General features: G+C 36.4%; 3 protein-coding genes across 8 annotated transcripts in view; 1 reads left to right on the forward strand and 2 right to left on the reverse strand.

Moving 5' to 3' along the window:
* PHF20 (PHD finger protein 20) overlaps positions 1–2,999 on the forward strand; it is a 51,933-nt gene extending 48,934 nt beyond the window's left edge. The window contains exon 19 of the mRNA XM_058174330.1: positions 2,796–2,999. Coding sequence (XP_058030313.1) covers positions 2,796–2,812 — 17 coding nt within the window. The 3' untranslated portion in view covers positions 2,813–2,999. The remainder of the gene's footprint in view (positions 1–2,795) is intronic.
* SLA2 (Src like adaptor 2) lies at positions 114–6,532 on the reverse strand. 2 transcript variants are annotated; one of them, XM_058174340.1, is made up of 7 exons: positions 6,392–6,532; positions 4,430–4,526; positions 3,797–3,883; positions 3,550–3,653; positions 3,075–3,224; positions 2,750–2,882; positions 114–1,348 (listed from the first exon to the last, which is right to left on the reverse strand). In XM_058174340.1, the coding sequence occupies exons 1-7, from the start codon at positions 6,486–6,488 to the stop codon at positions 1,261–1,263; spliced, it is 756 nt and encodes a 251-aa protein (XP_058030323.1). In that variant the 5' UTR covers positions 6,489–6,532; the 3' UTR covers positions 114–1,260. The 2 variants fall into 2 exon arrangements, with proteins under 2 accessions (XP_058030323.1, XP_058030322.1); XM_058174339.1 differs by having other exon boundaries at positions 114–1,353.
* Positions 6,533–8,974: 2,442 nt separating this feature from the next.
* The window catches only part of NDRG3 (NDRG family member 3), a 42,269-nt gene continuing 35,604 nt past the window's right edge, over positions 8,975–15,639 (reverse strand). For 2 of the 5 annotated variants that reach the window (XM_058174335.1, XM_058174333.1), the window contains 4 exons: positions 14,300–14,335; positions 13,943–13,994; positions 13,284–13,322; positions 12,368–12,555 (listed from right to left, as the gene is read on the reverse strand). In XM_058174335.1, the coding sequence (XP_058030318.1) occupies positions 12,377–12,555; positions 13,284–13,322; positions 13,943–13,994; positions 14,300–14,335 (306 nt within the window). In that variant the 3' untranslated portion in view covers positions 12,368–12,376. Of the gene's footprint in view, positions 12,556–13,283; positions 13,323–13,942; positions 13,995–14,299; positions 14,336–15,639 lie in introns of all 5 variants that reach the window. The other 3 variants (XM_058174338.1, XM_058174337.1, XM_058174334.1) reach the window with 2 other exon arrangements.

Here is a 15,639-nt window from a genome sequence, read left to right on the forward strand (position 1 = left end):
TGGGGAGTTTTCTAGATAACAAGATATCCCTGAAAAAATATTTCTCTATCTTTTCACTGTAAACAAGCAAGTGCATTTTGTTAAGGCTTGAATAACTTAAATTTCTAGCTATATCCCTTTAATGTTGAACATAATCTTAAAACTATAGAGCAGGACTTAGACATATGTAACTTTCAAAGTGTTACAAATTGTAACTGATAGAACTTCTAATTAGCATGGCCAGTACTTAGGGACACTGAATTATCATTTAACAACATCTGGAAGATCCACAGTTCCATATTCCTGAAATCTGCCATGTAGGAAACTGGGAGCCAGACAAGTTCAATACTAAGAGTAACTCTTCTATTTTTGTGGCCTTTGAACTAATTTCCTGATTGTTCAGGCTATAAAGTAGTTACAATATAAGAGGAAATATGTAACTCAGAATTGAACTATGGATTTCTTGGTGCTCTCTGAACTTGGCTGTTTGCTTGTAGACATTTCATTAACCAATTAAGTAAGGTCAGTGCTAATCAGGTTGTGAAACATTTGCAAGTAAACAACCAAGTTCAGACATCATCAATGACTCCACTATAATTTATTTTAAATTTTTATTTGTGTTCCTCCTTTATTATTTTTACAAATAACTCAAGGTGGTGAATATGAGGTTTGTTTAGTTTTAACATAAAACCAATGCATTGTGGCTTCATTAAACAAACTATGCAGCTTATGAGTGCTACCAAAAGCTGCCATAGGTTTTTGTGTGTCTTTTATATGCTGTGTGTGGATACTGTATAGAGAACACTTGCATTTCCATTCTATCTTTGGTAGCTCCATTCCTACCATTCTTCCTCTCAGATCAGAGAAAGCATCTTTCCTTGCTTTCCTTTGTTGTTTCTTGAACTGTTGACATTAATGTTCCAATGCTCCATTACAGCCTGGTGAAACAATTATTTGGTTTATTGTGAATATTTCACTTTTTTGCATTACTAATCAATTACAAATTAACAAGTGTAAAACCTGTAGGGAAAATACATAAATATACTTCACACACAAACATACGGTATTTCAATGAGCCAAGCATCTTGGAAAAAGATGAAAAGTATAACTATGATAACACTGATTTAAGGATAACCACTTTGAATCAACTTGATAAAAATACCACAAATTCAACAGAACTTGTGTTCAAGCTTCATATTCCAGAAATACTTCCAATATTTGCTTTATGTATCTTTGGTTTGCCTTCCTTTTCTGTTTGGTGTGCCCTGTAATGACAGGTCTTCAGTCATAAACAGGTAAGTAGTAACTGCTTCTCGCAAGCCAAGACTGATGGGAGAATCTTCTCTTAGCGGTTCTTCTGACAACAAGTCTGAGCTAGATAGAAGAAAACATTTCTGAGCAACATTGTTAAAAGAAGAATAATGACTTTGTTTTTATTTTGTTTCTAGTAATAATGCATGATGCTCATAAGAACAAACAACTTTCAGCATATTCTGCTTCAGTACACTGGAAAGTTTGCTTTTGCTAATGGCATGGATTTTTCCCTTGTAGCAACAGATGCAATACTTCCTTGCTGCAGTGGTTTATGTTTGTTACAGCTGAGGATTCTGGAGTTGCAAAGAAACAACTAGTCTCATTATTATTATTATTATTATTATTATTATTATTATTATTATTATTATTATTATTATTATTAATTTATTTGATTTTTATACCGCCCTTCTCCCGAAGGACTCAGGGCGGTGTACAGGCAACAATAAAATACAGACACTACAGTATACAATTTAAAATGCAAGTTAAACTTATTATAATTAGCCTAAAAATGGATTGTTTTTAAAATGATATAGAACCAGTGTAGAACAGTGGCCCTAACCCTTTGGGCACAGAAAGCTCTGAAAACAGCTACCATTTCAGCAACGAATTGGGGGTCTGAAAATGGCAGCTGCTTCCAGGAAGCATGGAAAGCATTCCTGAGCACGCCAGGTCCTACTAGGGATGGGATGGGGGAGAAAAGGTGGGGGCACCACAGTATTCCCATGGTCTAAGGCAGTGGCCGGGGCGAATCAGTAGCAGCGGCGGTGGAAGGCTCTGCCACCTGCCTGGACGTCATCAAATACGCTCTGTGTGAGTGAAGTGTACTTGTGCGAACTGGTAGCAAAGGTAAGTAAAACCCACCCCTGGTCTAAGGGTGAACAACTTCAGTGGCACTGCAACTGTATGGTCTAACTTTACTAAATGGTCACTCATTGACCATTTAGTAATCACTTATGCCTTGGTATTTGTTTCGATTATTGCAATGCACATAAGAAATTGAAGACTTGGAAGCTGTAACTGGTCCAGAACTAGCAATTTTGAGTTTCAGTTTATTTGCCTATATAACACCTGTCAGTTTTTCATAAACTATTAAGATTTGTTTACTTCCATAGGCTGGGGAGACTGAGGAATTGTTTTGTCTCTTATATAAAGTGATGAGATATATATATACTAGGGTTGCTCTTCAGTGCTCAGGAAATTACATTGTTGGTTGCTCATATTTTCACATTGTTGTATTTAGTTTTTAATATGATTACTATTTCAAAGATCCATAAACTACTCGGAATCAGACATAATTGGAGCAGTATATTAGTAAAATAAATATCCCTAAATTGTGCGAACATGATTTTGCAAAATATTGTTGGTTTGTTACCAAAATTTGAACAATCCAGCCAGCCATATTACTTGAGTTCTTGATAAAGATTGAATATAGGTTGAATATAAAAAATAAAATAACCTCTTTATCTGTTGCCAGTTGAGAGCAGATTTTTTTGCTTCTACAGGTTTGGGAAGATTATGAAACAAGCTGGAACTAGCCCCTTGGATGAAGCACGGTTTCTTCAAACAGCAACATAAGCCATCACTACTTTCTATTAAAGATAATAAACAAACATAGATTTTCCATATATAGGGTTTTCTGACAGCCTGCTGTCTTGCAGTGAAATACAGTTCACTACTGTATTGCAGTGAAAAAAAATCCAGCTGCAACAGTCATCATGTTGCTTTTCCAGCTTTTGGATAAAAATGCACTTTATTTTCTTGGTGAAAAAAATAATAATTACCAGAATAATAGTCCACCAGTTCATGCAAGCTTGGGAAAGTAAGGCTGGGGGAGATGTACAACCAATTGTTCTCCAAGCAGTTAATGCGGTAGTGTTTCACAGAATTCCAGGATTCATGGTTTGTGCATCTGATTGATAAAGAGTAGCAACCTGTTTGTCAGAATAAAGCAATGTGTAACATATTTAGACAGAAAACAAGTCCACCCAATCCAACTGCTAACAGAATTTAATGAATGTGTTTCATTAAATTCTCTTGAAAGCAATGAGATCTTTGTTCTGATGTTTAGAGTTATGCTAGTATCCTTAAAACCTGTCTTAGTTGAAGAAAACTTAACTATTAATTTTAAAGCTTAATTAGATGTTATCACATTTAATCCATGGTAGGCCATAAAAAGCACACCCACTTGGTGTACCTTATATTTCCTCACACTTACAGAACTATGAAATTCCTTTGGACATTCTCTGGAATCCATACCTTTCTTCGCTTGTCTCTTTCTTACAATGAAAGAACCTTCCTGGTTTACAGGCAACAGTAACAATTCCTCAGCTTTTGCTCGATCAATCCCATCATAGAGCCACCTGAAAACAAAAAACGGGTCAGTATGAAAAATATGTGTAAGTTTCCTTGTAGGGTTGAGGATCTCTTGGAACACAGAGAACCCCTGCCCCCCCCCAAATATTCTGTGATGTTACTTCAGATAGAGAAAAACCACAGTGCTTACCTGTGTGAAATTTTAGCTATGTTGTTACTAGGTACACAGCATTCTTTGCCAGTTGCTACTGACTTGACTTGACACCATTCACCCTCTCTGCAGGAGAAGAAATGTAACTTAAAGCCATGACCTCAAGTAAAATTCTGCTGTACCTTGAAGAAGTTCCCATTTTTAAAATTCTAGTCGAGCAGGCTAGATGTAAATGTAAAGAGGAAAAATGGAGAATGAGGAACTAATAGGCTAATTTGGATAGCTAATACAAAGTAGATATGGAAAACAAAATAAGGTCTGACTACGGTTGTTTTCAAAATTGGATTTTCCTGAAGTGAGGATCTCCCTAATCTCTCCAATATATATCCCTCTTGACCACCATAATATTAACATCCTCATTCTCCATTTTTCCTCTTTACATTTTACAGTATTGTATTTATATTTAATACTGATACTTAAAATTAAAAATAGCATACACAAAATATGTAAATAACTACTAAAAAATAAACTAGGAGACCATATGGAGCTGATTAGTTAGAAGGGCTAATTTGGTCTTTCTCAACTTGAACTTCATTTGCATTAATAAGATAATTCCCAAAATTTCCAGTTGGAAATTGCTGGATGTTTTGTCCCTTTTCTGTTAATACTCACTCAGATAGCAAACTCAGCTGTTCCCCCATCCTTAGTACTGACTCTGTGTCTCTAGAAGGAAAATCACTGACTGCAACAATCATGGGGGAATTCGTAACTGCAGATTAAAAGAAAAAATATACACCAACCAGGTTATTGTGTGATTTTAATCTCAATATTTGAAGTATTCTTGCAAAGTTTTACTGTATGTCTCATTTTAAGATTATTTCACAGCTTCCTCTAGACTAGAATGTAGAAACCGATGTGTTGATAGAAGCTAATTTCCAACAATATTGAGCAACACCAAATTGTTTCCCATTCATTTGTGGTCAAGACAGAACATTTCATTATAGCATTACATAATTTGAATCCAGTATTCTACAATTTTTTTATACAAATGTACTCAGATTAAGAAAGATTTTTCGCTTACTGCCTTCTCCCAAGGCTGAAGCACTCGTGTGAGAATGCCAGAAAGCATTCTCTATAGTCAGGCGCTATCAGTGGAATTTCCTTCTAAGGGCACTTCATCTTGTCTACTTCAACTTTTCAGTTTCAGGCTGTTTACCTGTTAGTTAAAACATTTTAAAATCACCTGTTCATCATCATCTATTTTACCACAACTGATGATAAATACTCATCCTAATGGCTATAACTACAGTAATTAATATATTTGCTATTTATCATTTAATTCTCAGAATGATACTAGAACTGGCTCTTTTGTTTTTAAAAGTCACTACCAATGCTACTGAATAAAACATTGTTTTAAGATTGTTTTAAAACAATCTTAAAATTTTATGATTATAGTTCTTCAAATCAGTCTTCTGGTAACTACATGGACAGATCCATGAATTTTTCATGGCTAGCGTAACTATATTCTTCCAGGATGTTTTTTGACTTTCCAATTGAGGGTCATAGAAAATGACCCAGTCATCCAGTTAGCTTCTATACCTAAGGGAAACCTAGTCCAGAATTTTTTTTCTACTAAACCAAACTGAGTCTCTTGTGAAGTACAAAGGTACTTCCTGTGATCTTGACACTATACCTCCGTGATGAAGCCAAAACTTGCAGTCTCTTAGTGGCACATGTTTAGTCTGTGACCTATCAGTTTCTTCTCACAGTTACTACCTTTAAGGCAGGTATCATCTGTCTCATACTCATGCATCTAGTTTTCCTAGCTAAGTGCACAATCTTCCATTTCTCACTATTGAACATCATTTTGTTGCACTCCATTTGATTCTTGAGCTTGTTTTTTGGATTGTTAGCAATCTCCACCCTTGCCAGTTTTGTGTCATCTGCAAATTTAAGAGCATCCCTCATATTTCCTCTTTTATAAAGATGTTGAAGAGTCCTCGGGCCAGGATAGAACCCTGAGATAACTTCCTCCGAGTAGATAGACCCATCAAGGAATCCAAATTGGCCAACTGCAAATATAGTGGGATAATCTGTCCCACATTGTGGAGCAGACTAAATAGTTATAATTGCTATGTTAATGAGTTTCATGTTCAATCAAAGATTTAGAATTTCTCAACCAAAATTAATAAAAGCTGCTAGATAACTAAAATGGAAGTGCTCAAGACTTCCATTTCCAGTGGCACACAGAACCCGATCATAGTACATGACATAAAATTTCACAAACAATATGTATGTATGTATATCATGTGACTGTAACCTTTCAGGTAATAAATCGCATTACTTGTTATGTATGAAAATGAATCGTTGTATACAGATGTCCAGAAGCCTATAAATATTTTCCCCTATTTTTCTGCATAGATTTTTTCTTTCTCTGTTCCCTAAAATCAATATGGTGGACTAAGGAGATAAAGATTAAATCCCTCTGCTGTTGTAGAGAGCCACATTAGTATAGTGCTTAAGTCAATAGACTAGAAACTGGGAGACTATGAATTTAGTCTGTCATAGGCACAAAATATGTGTGTGTGTATTGTTTTAAGACTCAGACTGATGGTAGCACAGCATAACCCCTACCTGGCAGATTTACGCTATCGCTCTGGCTATGCCTTATGTTCAGTTGTGGGCTTGTCTGATTAGCAATCTGTTTCCTCTTACAGGGCAAGCTTCCCATCACAATTTGTTGCTAACAGCAGTCTTCTAGTATACCACTCAGAGGGGCCTATCAACAAAAGGCAGAAAATAAACATAAAAATTCAATGTTGTCTTTGAAGACTGTTAGGAAAGTACAGAAGAAACCAAATGCTGTTACAATTAATCAGCTGCCATTTTCTAATTTCTTCTAAGGTAGATGTGTTATTAGTGTTGAAAGAGAAAGTATTAAATCATACCACAAACAAGAAGCAACAATTTCTGAAAGCAGGGAAAAGGAGAGATAAGATGGCCAATTCTCCAGCATGGACTGATGAATATTGCTCAGGAATACAGTATCTGTCTTACATCAGTAACGTAATAAAAAAAGTTGTCCTGAATTTAGGGCATCATAATTAAGATGGCTTTCATCTCAAAACCTTTTTTTTAAAAGAATTTGCCTTTTTTAAAAAAGCCTCTTGCCTTGTAACCTGGAAGGCATGATCTTAATAACCGATACTGAAATGTTCATGTTATGGTAGTAAAAAATGTTTTAACTGCTACTAACATAATCCTATGAATAAGAAAAAAAAGTTCAGAAACATCTGCAGGGCTGAAAGTACCTTTTCCTTTTGGAGTTTGTTCAAAGTTGAAGGCTCTTTCCTGGAAAAAAAAAAGTATGGAGTTTCATGCTCTTCCTTCATCCTATCTCTCTGGCTTCCATTGAGCTACTCCTAACAACCGTATTTACATTTTTCTACACAATAAGAAGCTATAATTATACCAGTCCATGAGTTTTTGTATGATCATGCAGCTGTTTTTAATTTTCCCCATTTTAAAAGTATTCTAGTTAAGAGTATAATGTTTATATTTTTGTTTAACTCAGAATGGTTTGTACTCACCCTCATTATACCATAGCCGGGTCTTCAGATAGGTGATGCAGGGAATTTTTCTTTCATTGTAGGAGCTCTGGAAATGGATGACAACCCCCAATTCTAACTAGAACACAATTCATATGAGTGCTCCAGAGAAACCCCAGCCTTTTTCTTCAGTGGAAGTTTCTCAGAATACAAATGTCATTGAGTTGCCTGCAAACTATTTTTTCTATTGGTTTGGATCTTTTGCTGCAATCTTTCAGGCAACTATTGTCATGCAGTATACAGGAGCAAATTAATATTGAAGCAATAGTTATCTTGATCCTTCTTCATGCCAAGTGCACCCAAGCATGATACTTAGCACATTGGTATAGTTTGAGTGCATGTTATTAAGTGTTAAATTCTAAGAACTCACAAACAGCTCAGTTTCCTCTGACGTCATGGAAAGGTGGTTGATGGCTGTTTCATTTTTCTCCACAGAAAACCACTGTGTGATAAATTATATCCTAAAGACATTGCTATAATAAATGTTCAGCATTCTCAAAACAGTGCACAAGGGTAGAAAGTACACTCTACTATAGTCAGACTGTTTTTAAATTCTTTTAAGGAATTAAAACGATAAAGTGAGCATTGCAAAGTAAATCTCCAAAACAATCTTTATTTCCAAGAAGGCTGTTGCCACCCAGTTATAAAAACAACTTCTTGGTCAGTGTTGTGTTTTGCAAATCCTCCCCTCAGAACATAAAAGGTGGAAGAGATAATAACAGTTTTATAGTGGTAAAATCCGTGCTAAATGGATGATTTGCAGCTCACTTACCATGGCAACTATTTGGCGAATTCACTGTTTACTCTCAATAATTTCAAAAGTGTCTTCAGATTCCAGAGAGTGTGGATTAGTGCATATTAGAGAACAACGAATTCTTACACAGGAGAAAAATGCAAGTTCCCTTGAAGGCAATACACACGTATTTTAGACTTAATTTATTATTAAAGTAGACTTGAACTCATTGCATGTGAAGCACACCCAAGTTTAAATATCTGTCACCACCTTCCAACTGGCAGACTAATGTTAAAATGTCACTGGAGGCTTTCGGGTTATTCAGTCCCTGCTGGTCACTTATGAAGTCTTATCTGTCTTAGTAGCCTAAAAGTAGCATAAATTATCATCACAGTCTAGCTGAACTATAACCCTATAAATTTCTGTATGCACAAACACAAACCACATTGCCAAGCTTCTGACAAAACCAGAGCAACAATGATTGGAAAGAAAGGTGGAGCCAAAGATCAGTGACATTAACGTATGTATCTTGCACATTTTGCTAACATCTAAAGCCAGTTAAGCTTGTAATAGTCTCTTGCCCAATTATTTTCAGATAGGTTGTTTTCTCTGCAATGCTGTTTCAAAACAAAAAAAACAAACAAAAAAACGGCTTCATAATTTTAACCAAATCATACCAAAACAAACTCTTTGAATATACAGGCTGCAAACACACTTTTTAGAACATATGGGATTCCAAATGAAGCACTTTGAACCATGAGCAGTTACAGTGCCTCAGACTGCCAACCCGAGCTTTAAACCCCTCCCCCACCCCCACTAAACAAAAGTTCCACTAAGGCCAAGTAGAGCTGTCTGACAGCATAATTAATCATAGGTAGTTTATGCAAAGGAGAAGTCACAAGTCAAGTTTGAAACAATCTTGGCTTTTAAGTTACATATGGCACAATGAAAGCTGGGGGCGGCGAATCAGGAAAATATGTGCACACTGGATATTAATACAAAATTAGAAGTTGATTCAGACATGGTTAAAAAAAAGATGCCAGAAGACTGTTTCTGATTTCTTAAATCCTGTTATTGCATATATTTCTGTTGAAAGTGTTATTAAATTTTGTTGCTTTTTATTTAAGATGTGGGTTTTTTCTTTTTTTCTTTTTTTAAAAAAGCATGTTTATTTCTTAGGAGGAAAGAAAAATGTACATTTCCAATTTTCTGTTTGTTCTTAGCTGGCCTTCAGTCTTCTCAGATTCTAAATCTGGGTTCCCATCTGAGGGAAGAAAAACATTTTTTTCTGAAGGGAAGAAATAAATGCCTCTCTCCTCATTTTTTTCATCTGCTGCTTTTTTTCCTTTTGCCTCTCCCCATAATGTGTGTTTTTTAAAATTTCTTTCTTTATATGACTTCCAGACTTTGGCTCTATTTATTCTGCCTCTTCTTTCACATGACCTGTGGTGGCTGAGCTCCCAGGCAGCATCTTGCTTTCCCTCCTTCCTTCTTGCTTCCTATCCAACATTTCTATTTGATTGGCAATCGGTCATCAGAAAAAGAAAGGGAGCTTCTCAATTTTTGTGCTATCTTTAATCTCAGGGAAACTAATTTGTTCATTTTGGAATTCAACTGATTGTATGTCAATATTATTCAATAATCTATTACTGTACTCTTTAAAAAACAAGTCAAAAGGGAGGAAAAAAGGACACAGAGACAATCACCTTAACAATTAAAATTGATTATACTTTATTTAACTGGTTTGAATTTTCCCCCTGGCAAAATCTTCCAATCCCTTCTTCTACCTGAAACAGAATTGAATCTGACATTTCCTGAAGATCTTGGCCTTATAAACAATACACAGCAGTAAAAAGTAGATAATCTGCCATAGTTTCATGAAAAATGCAGCTACATTTCTCTTCCCAATAGCAGCAATCTCACTGTCTAGCAGATCATAGATTTTCTCTCTTCCAGCTAAAATTAGAAAACACAAAATCATTGTGAATTCAAGAAAATAATATGATTTAGGAACTTCCTAATTCTCATGGTAAAAATTTCCCATATCTACCAGGAGCAAAGAATTAAATTTAATAACATTGCATGGAATGAATGTGTATATGTGTGCGTGCATGCGCACACATGCGCACACACACAGATACCCTATATAAACACATGTAATATACAGGCCATAAGCAGAGCACACTTTTACAATATAAAGTACACCAAAGCATTCCTTTAACTAGTATTTAAATGAAACAATAGTTTTATGTAACTCAAGAACAACAAATATTTCAGTTTAGATATTTCCCTTTTGTATTTTTAGTAATGCATCTGCTTGAGAGAAAGGCTACAAAACTAGCTATGGGTTCAGAAATCCTGAGTTAATTCTATTCTATAGTCTTTTTAGAATTATATTCTGAAATCCCAGTGAAGCAGATTTTAAATTATTTCCAAAACTGCCTGATTCTTAGTGCACTTAATTTTAATCTATTTCCATCAGAATATAAATTATATATATTTATGTGTGTGTGTGTTTGTAGGAAAATACGTATTATTTTCCTTCTAAATTAACAGAAAAAAATTTCTGTAATAGTCCATAATAAAATATTTGTTTAATGAAAATAGTGGAGGGAAATTTACATAAAGAACCAAATGGTCTTTCACAGATATAGAATTATAATTATAATTAATAAATGTTAAGCTAGTCTTCAAGTACAGAATGAATAAGTTCCCATTTTATATATATTCATTCAAGATTAGTTGTCTTCAATCCCCACATACACTTACGTGGGAATGAAACCCATCAAACTCAATGAGGTTTACTTTAGGATCAATGTTTATAGCATTGTCTTCTTATTCACTCAACTATTTAAAAACCAGAATTTAGAATTCAGTTGTTCAATTCAATATAATTCATCTTATTTCAATAACTATAAATATAACTCTGAACTAGTACATTTAATTCCCTTTAGAAATTAAAGGTGCATAATCTATTGTCAAAGTTACTGATCACTTGTGAAAATTAAGATATTTGGCTTAGTATTGTTTTTCAACTTTGGAATTTTTTTTCCAACTTCAGGAATTAATAGTATACGGTTTTGGGAATTATATTTAATATCACCTGGTTCTATTTATAAATCTGCTATAATGTAACTTTACCAATTTTATAGTGTGTAAATCCTTTACACACAGTAGAATAATATGCCCTCTATGTTGGAAATTAGGCTGGCTAAATACCTCATTCTTGTAACCTAATTGTCCTCGTGAGAGATGCTTCTGAATAAACCAACAGGAAAGAGCTTCCTTTCTCCTGCTCAGTTAAGAAAGATAGAACTCTTGTACAACTGATACATTATGTTACGATCTCAAGAGTTTGAACAGAAATAGAGCCACTCTTAGGAGTTCTGAATCAAAGGTGTCCTCTCTAATCAGAACTCCAAAAACAGTGTTAGGATCACAGTCAAAAAGCCTTAACGTCTTTCAGCAGAAGCACACTAGAAAGCAATTCTAAGTGGAAAAAAAAGCCACAAAAATGATCATCTGAATTTCGAGAAGACAGAAGAGAGACACTGTTCCCAGATGATCGGATAGCACAGGAGGCCAGGGGAAATGAAGACATCTTCATCTTGCCTAGCACCAATGAAAGTTAGTAGTTAATGGATGCATACAGATGTATACAATTTCAGTGGCAAGCCCACTGTGGAAGCGCATTTACCACACTCATGACACACACATTATTTCTTCATATTTAACTGAGAACAAGCTAAATTTGGATTTATACAGCATTAATTAGCAAGCCCTTGCGTCACCCATGAAAGTATTTCTTTCCCTTGCATGTTACAGAGCAAGGTTCTGCACATAGAATTAACTGGCTGAACCAAACTGCCATTTTTAAGAAATCAAAACCACTACCACCACACCAGGGAACATCTTTTAAAGAGCACCAAGTATTTCAAGCAGATAAACATGACGGTGTGATGGAGAGGTGGAAGGAATGAAAACAAAATGGTTGGTTTCCTTGAGGGGGGGGGAGAAAGGCAAAAGGAGAGACCCAGCTTTTGATCTAGAGCCTGCAAAAAAATATCAGAGCTCAAAAATAACTCCTGTGCCTCCAGCAGCTATCGTTCAGTACATCCGTAGGCAGCTAAAAGTTTCTGTACAAACATAACTAAATATAACACCAAGGAGATGGGTGAAAAGTTAGCAGGCATAATGAGAGGGAAAAACCTGTTAATGCCACTTGTTGGATGGGTGCAGAAAAGAGAGAAAAGGAACGGTCTGGATTCACATGCTTGCTTAACAGGATACTTCCATAGTCTGAGGATTGCCATGGACTTCAGTAGTTTCAGGTATTCCCATGTTCACCTCCCTTAGGTTGTTGGCTTGAAACCGTGCTTGAGTGCTTTCTCCTGAACCTACACTTGAAGTTGACTGGGTACGGGAACGGATCAACCTGGTCATGCTTGCAGATGGCACTGTAAGGAGACAGGCAAGTGAATGCCAGAAATAATAAATGTTTTTTAACTGCCTCAGAGGTCTTATAATGGAGGAGGCACAAAGAAAAGGAAAGCTGCTGCTGAAAAGCAAATTAGGCATCACTCTGTTCACGTTTCTTTAGTCTGTACTTGCTGTGGTAAAATGCAGGAACATTTGTATATAGAAAACAGCTTAAACCTTTTCTCATCTTCAGATCTTGCTTGCAAATAAACTTCCTTTTCACTCCTCCCTCCCAGTTGAGCTTAATTTTCACTTTTACTTCTACTTGTAACTGCTTCTTTAGACATACCTGCCAACAACCTCTGTATTTTGCTGAAGAAGAGTTGGGACTAGTGTTTCTCCCACACATCATTCCACTCTCAGAAGTGAAAGGGTTGTATAAACCTATGATCAGGGAACACCCTGATACAGTCAATCAGCAGAAACATTCTGTGCAAGGCAGTCGTGCCCTCTCCCCTCTATGCATATAGCCCATGAAGCTTTTTCAGAAAGTTTGAATTCATATATCTGATTCCTGCACCACCAGTTAGCTGCAAATCATGCAATAGTCAAACCAAGGCAAATTAAACCACTAAAAAGGATTGTAGCACAAAAAGTGTACAATGAGATGGCCTAGAGTGCAAAAGATCACCAGGCCATGCTGTAAGCGGCATAATGCATAAGAAAAATGGAACTCAGCCAAACCAGACAATATACTTGTAGATACCTGGCTCAGTGTTCAGGTGACTGAGCTGCATGTAAGGGACTGGAAGCAGAGATAAGAGAGGGAATGGGAAACAAAGTTAGGGAAGTTATAACAAACTTGAGACAATGTAAGCCTTGCCTAACCGTAAGCGTTTCCATATTTTGAATTCTATAGCTTTAAGAGTTGCTTAGTAAAACAATAAGAATATTTTGGGCAATTTACAACATGTTTTCAATTGTTAGACTTTTACTGAACCTAATACTACTTTCTACAATGAAAAAAAGCTCATGCATATTACTTTACAGATAAACATTTTAAGAATACCCTAACATCACTTTTGCCAATAAAGTTACTGGTAAGAAAAACTATAATGATAATCTTTTAAGCACAGGTTAGATATTTGTCTCTCCAAAACAGCCTTTAGGAAACTAGAAAGATCCAAATCTATTCAATAGAGAACAAATCACTAAAAGGTAGAACTGTCATTCAAGGACTGATGATTAATCCTCCTTTACAAATATCCTACTGTGGTAGATAAAACTATCTTATAGTACAATAGTGTGTATGAATTTACGATGGCCAAAGGGCAGAATAGGATTTATGATTGAGAAATAAATAATCTCAGTCACTTAGTAGGCTCTAAATTGAAATTAATGCAAAGACAATATATTATCACTTACTATAACCCATTCCTTGAACGAAGTATTTGAAAGCTTCAGTTAGCTTCCCAGGCTGTAAAAGAAAAATAATAATCAAAAAGTATAAGCAAGTACTGCTATACACAATTTGAGGCATTGTTAATACACAATTAAATGGATAGGATATATATTTGGGTGATGTATATATATTTGTTGATTTTCCAACTTTCTATTTTTTTCTTTTGTTGTTCATTTTGCTATTTCATAATTAATTAATTTGTTAGACATTACAAATTCTTTTGGTTTTTTTTTAAAACTGCAATTAAAAATGGTAATAAATGATTAGTTGGATATCTTTTAGATGCATTAAGTATAACAATTCCTAGAATAAAAGCTTACCTGAACAACTTGGGGCAATCCTCCACAATCTGCCATCTGAAAGAGAAAAGTGGATGGTTAAAAAAATAGTTGAGCTATAAATCTATTAAGTGATTCCATCATAGTACTATGATGGAGTATAGAGAGACAAAAACTTCTATTTCCAAGCACGTAAGATTTTAAAACTGAAGTTTTTCCATGTAAATATAAGTCCCTGGTGTACTGAAAATGGGAGACAATGAAACATAACATTGGCAAAAAAAGGAAAAGACAAAATAGATATATGAAACATGTAATAAATGCACTCACACCCACCCTTATACATACCTACCATATTTCCCCAAAAATAGGACATATCCTGAAAATAAGGCCAAGCCTGATTTTTGGGGTGGGCGTAAATATACGCCCTCCCCCAAAAACAAGCCCTGGTGAAGAGGTAGGTGTGGCCAGCACAGGAGGCAGCCCCGCAGCCAGAGCAGAGAGGCGGTGAAGGGTGAAGGGAGCTGCAGCCCCGCATGGGGAGACCACGCTGCCCCACCACCATCCAAGCACTGAAGATGGCTTCCTCTGCGGCTTCCAAAATCCAACTGGAATCCGAGAAGAGGCCGGTCAGGCCAGCCACCTGCTGTCGAGTCTTCTGGGAGCTGGGGCAGCCACAGGGAGTTGGAACCATAGAGGGGGAAGCAGCCCGCTCTCTGCTCTTTCAGCTGCCCAGCTGCAGGGCGGCAAGTGGCTCCAGCTCTATCATGCGCCAGGAAGCTGCAGACACCCCAGTCCAGTCCCAATTGCCCTTGCTAAACTGCACATTGAGACCCCTGCTGCCATGCGCTCTGCCACCCAGACTCACCTTTGCTGCCATTTTCTTGCTTCTGGCCTTTGTTCCTTTTTCACAATGCAAAACCATCCCCATACAATCAAGGAGTATGGCAAAAAGCATTCTTTTTGGCATGTTCTAGCTCTGGGAGAGGCTGCTTTGTGCCTCCCCCCCCCCTTTATTTTTTTTCATCATGCAAAGCCAGCTTATATGGCTCAGCAGCTAGGTCAGACATGCTTTATCAGTAACGGGAACAAAGTGGTGAGGGGTAACCTGGGGCACTACAGGGCAGGATGGTAGGGGACCAAAATTCACAGATGTGGGGGGAAATAGATGGGTGGGAGAATTGCAGCACCCCTGTGGTTGTAATTATGAGCTGTCTGCCAAGGAGCCTAATTTTTATTCCTCAACCATGGGGGCACTACAGTGGCTATAACCTTGGGCATCGGTGATAAGCCATTTTGTTCAGTGCCATCATAACTTCTAGTGTAATTTTAAACAGTTGCTGAATGAATAGTTTTAAGAAACCATTCTTCCCACAATCCCC

This window comes from Ahaetulla prasina, chromosome 3, assembly GCF_028640845.1.
Source record: "Ahaetulla prasina isolate Xishuangbanna chromosome 3, ASM2864084v1, whole genome shotgun sequence".
Lineage (NCBI taxonomy): Eukaryota > Metazoa > Chordata > Lepidosauria > Squamata > Colubridae > Ahaetulla > Ahaetulla prasina.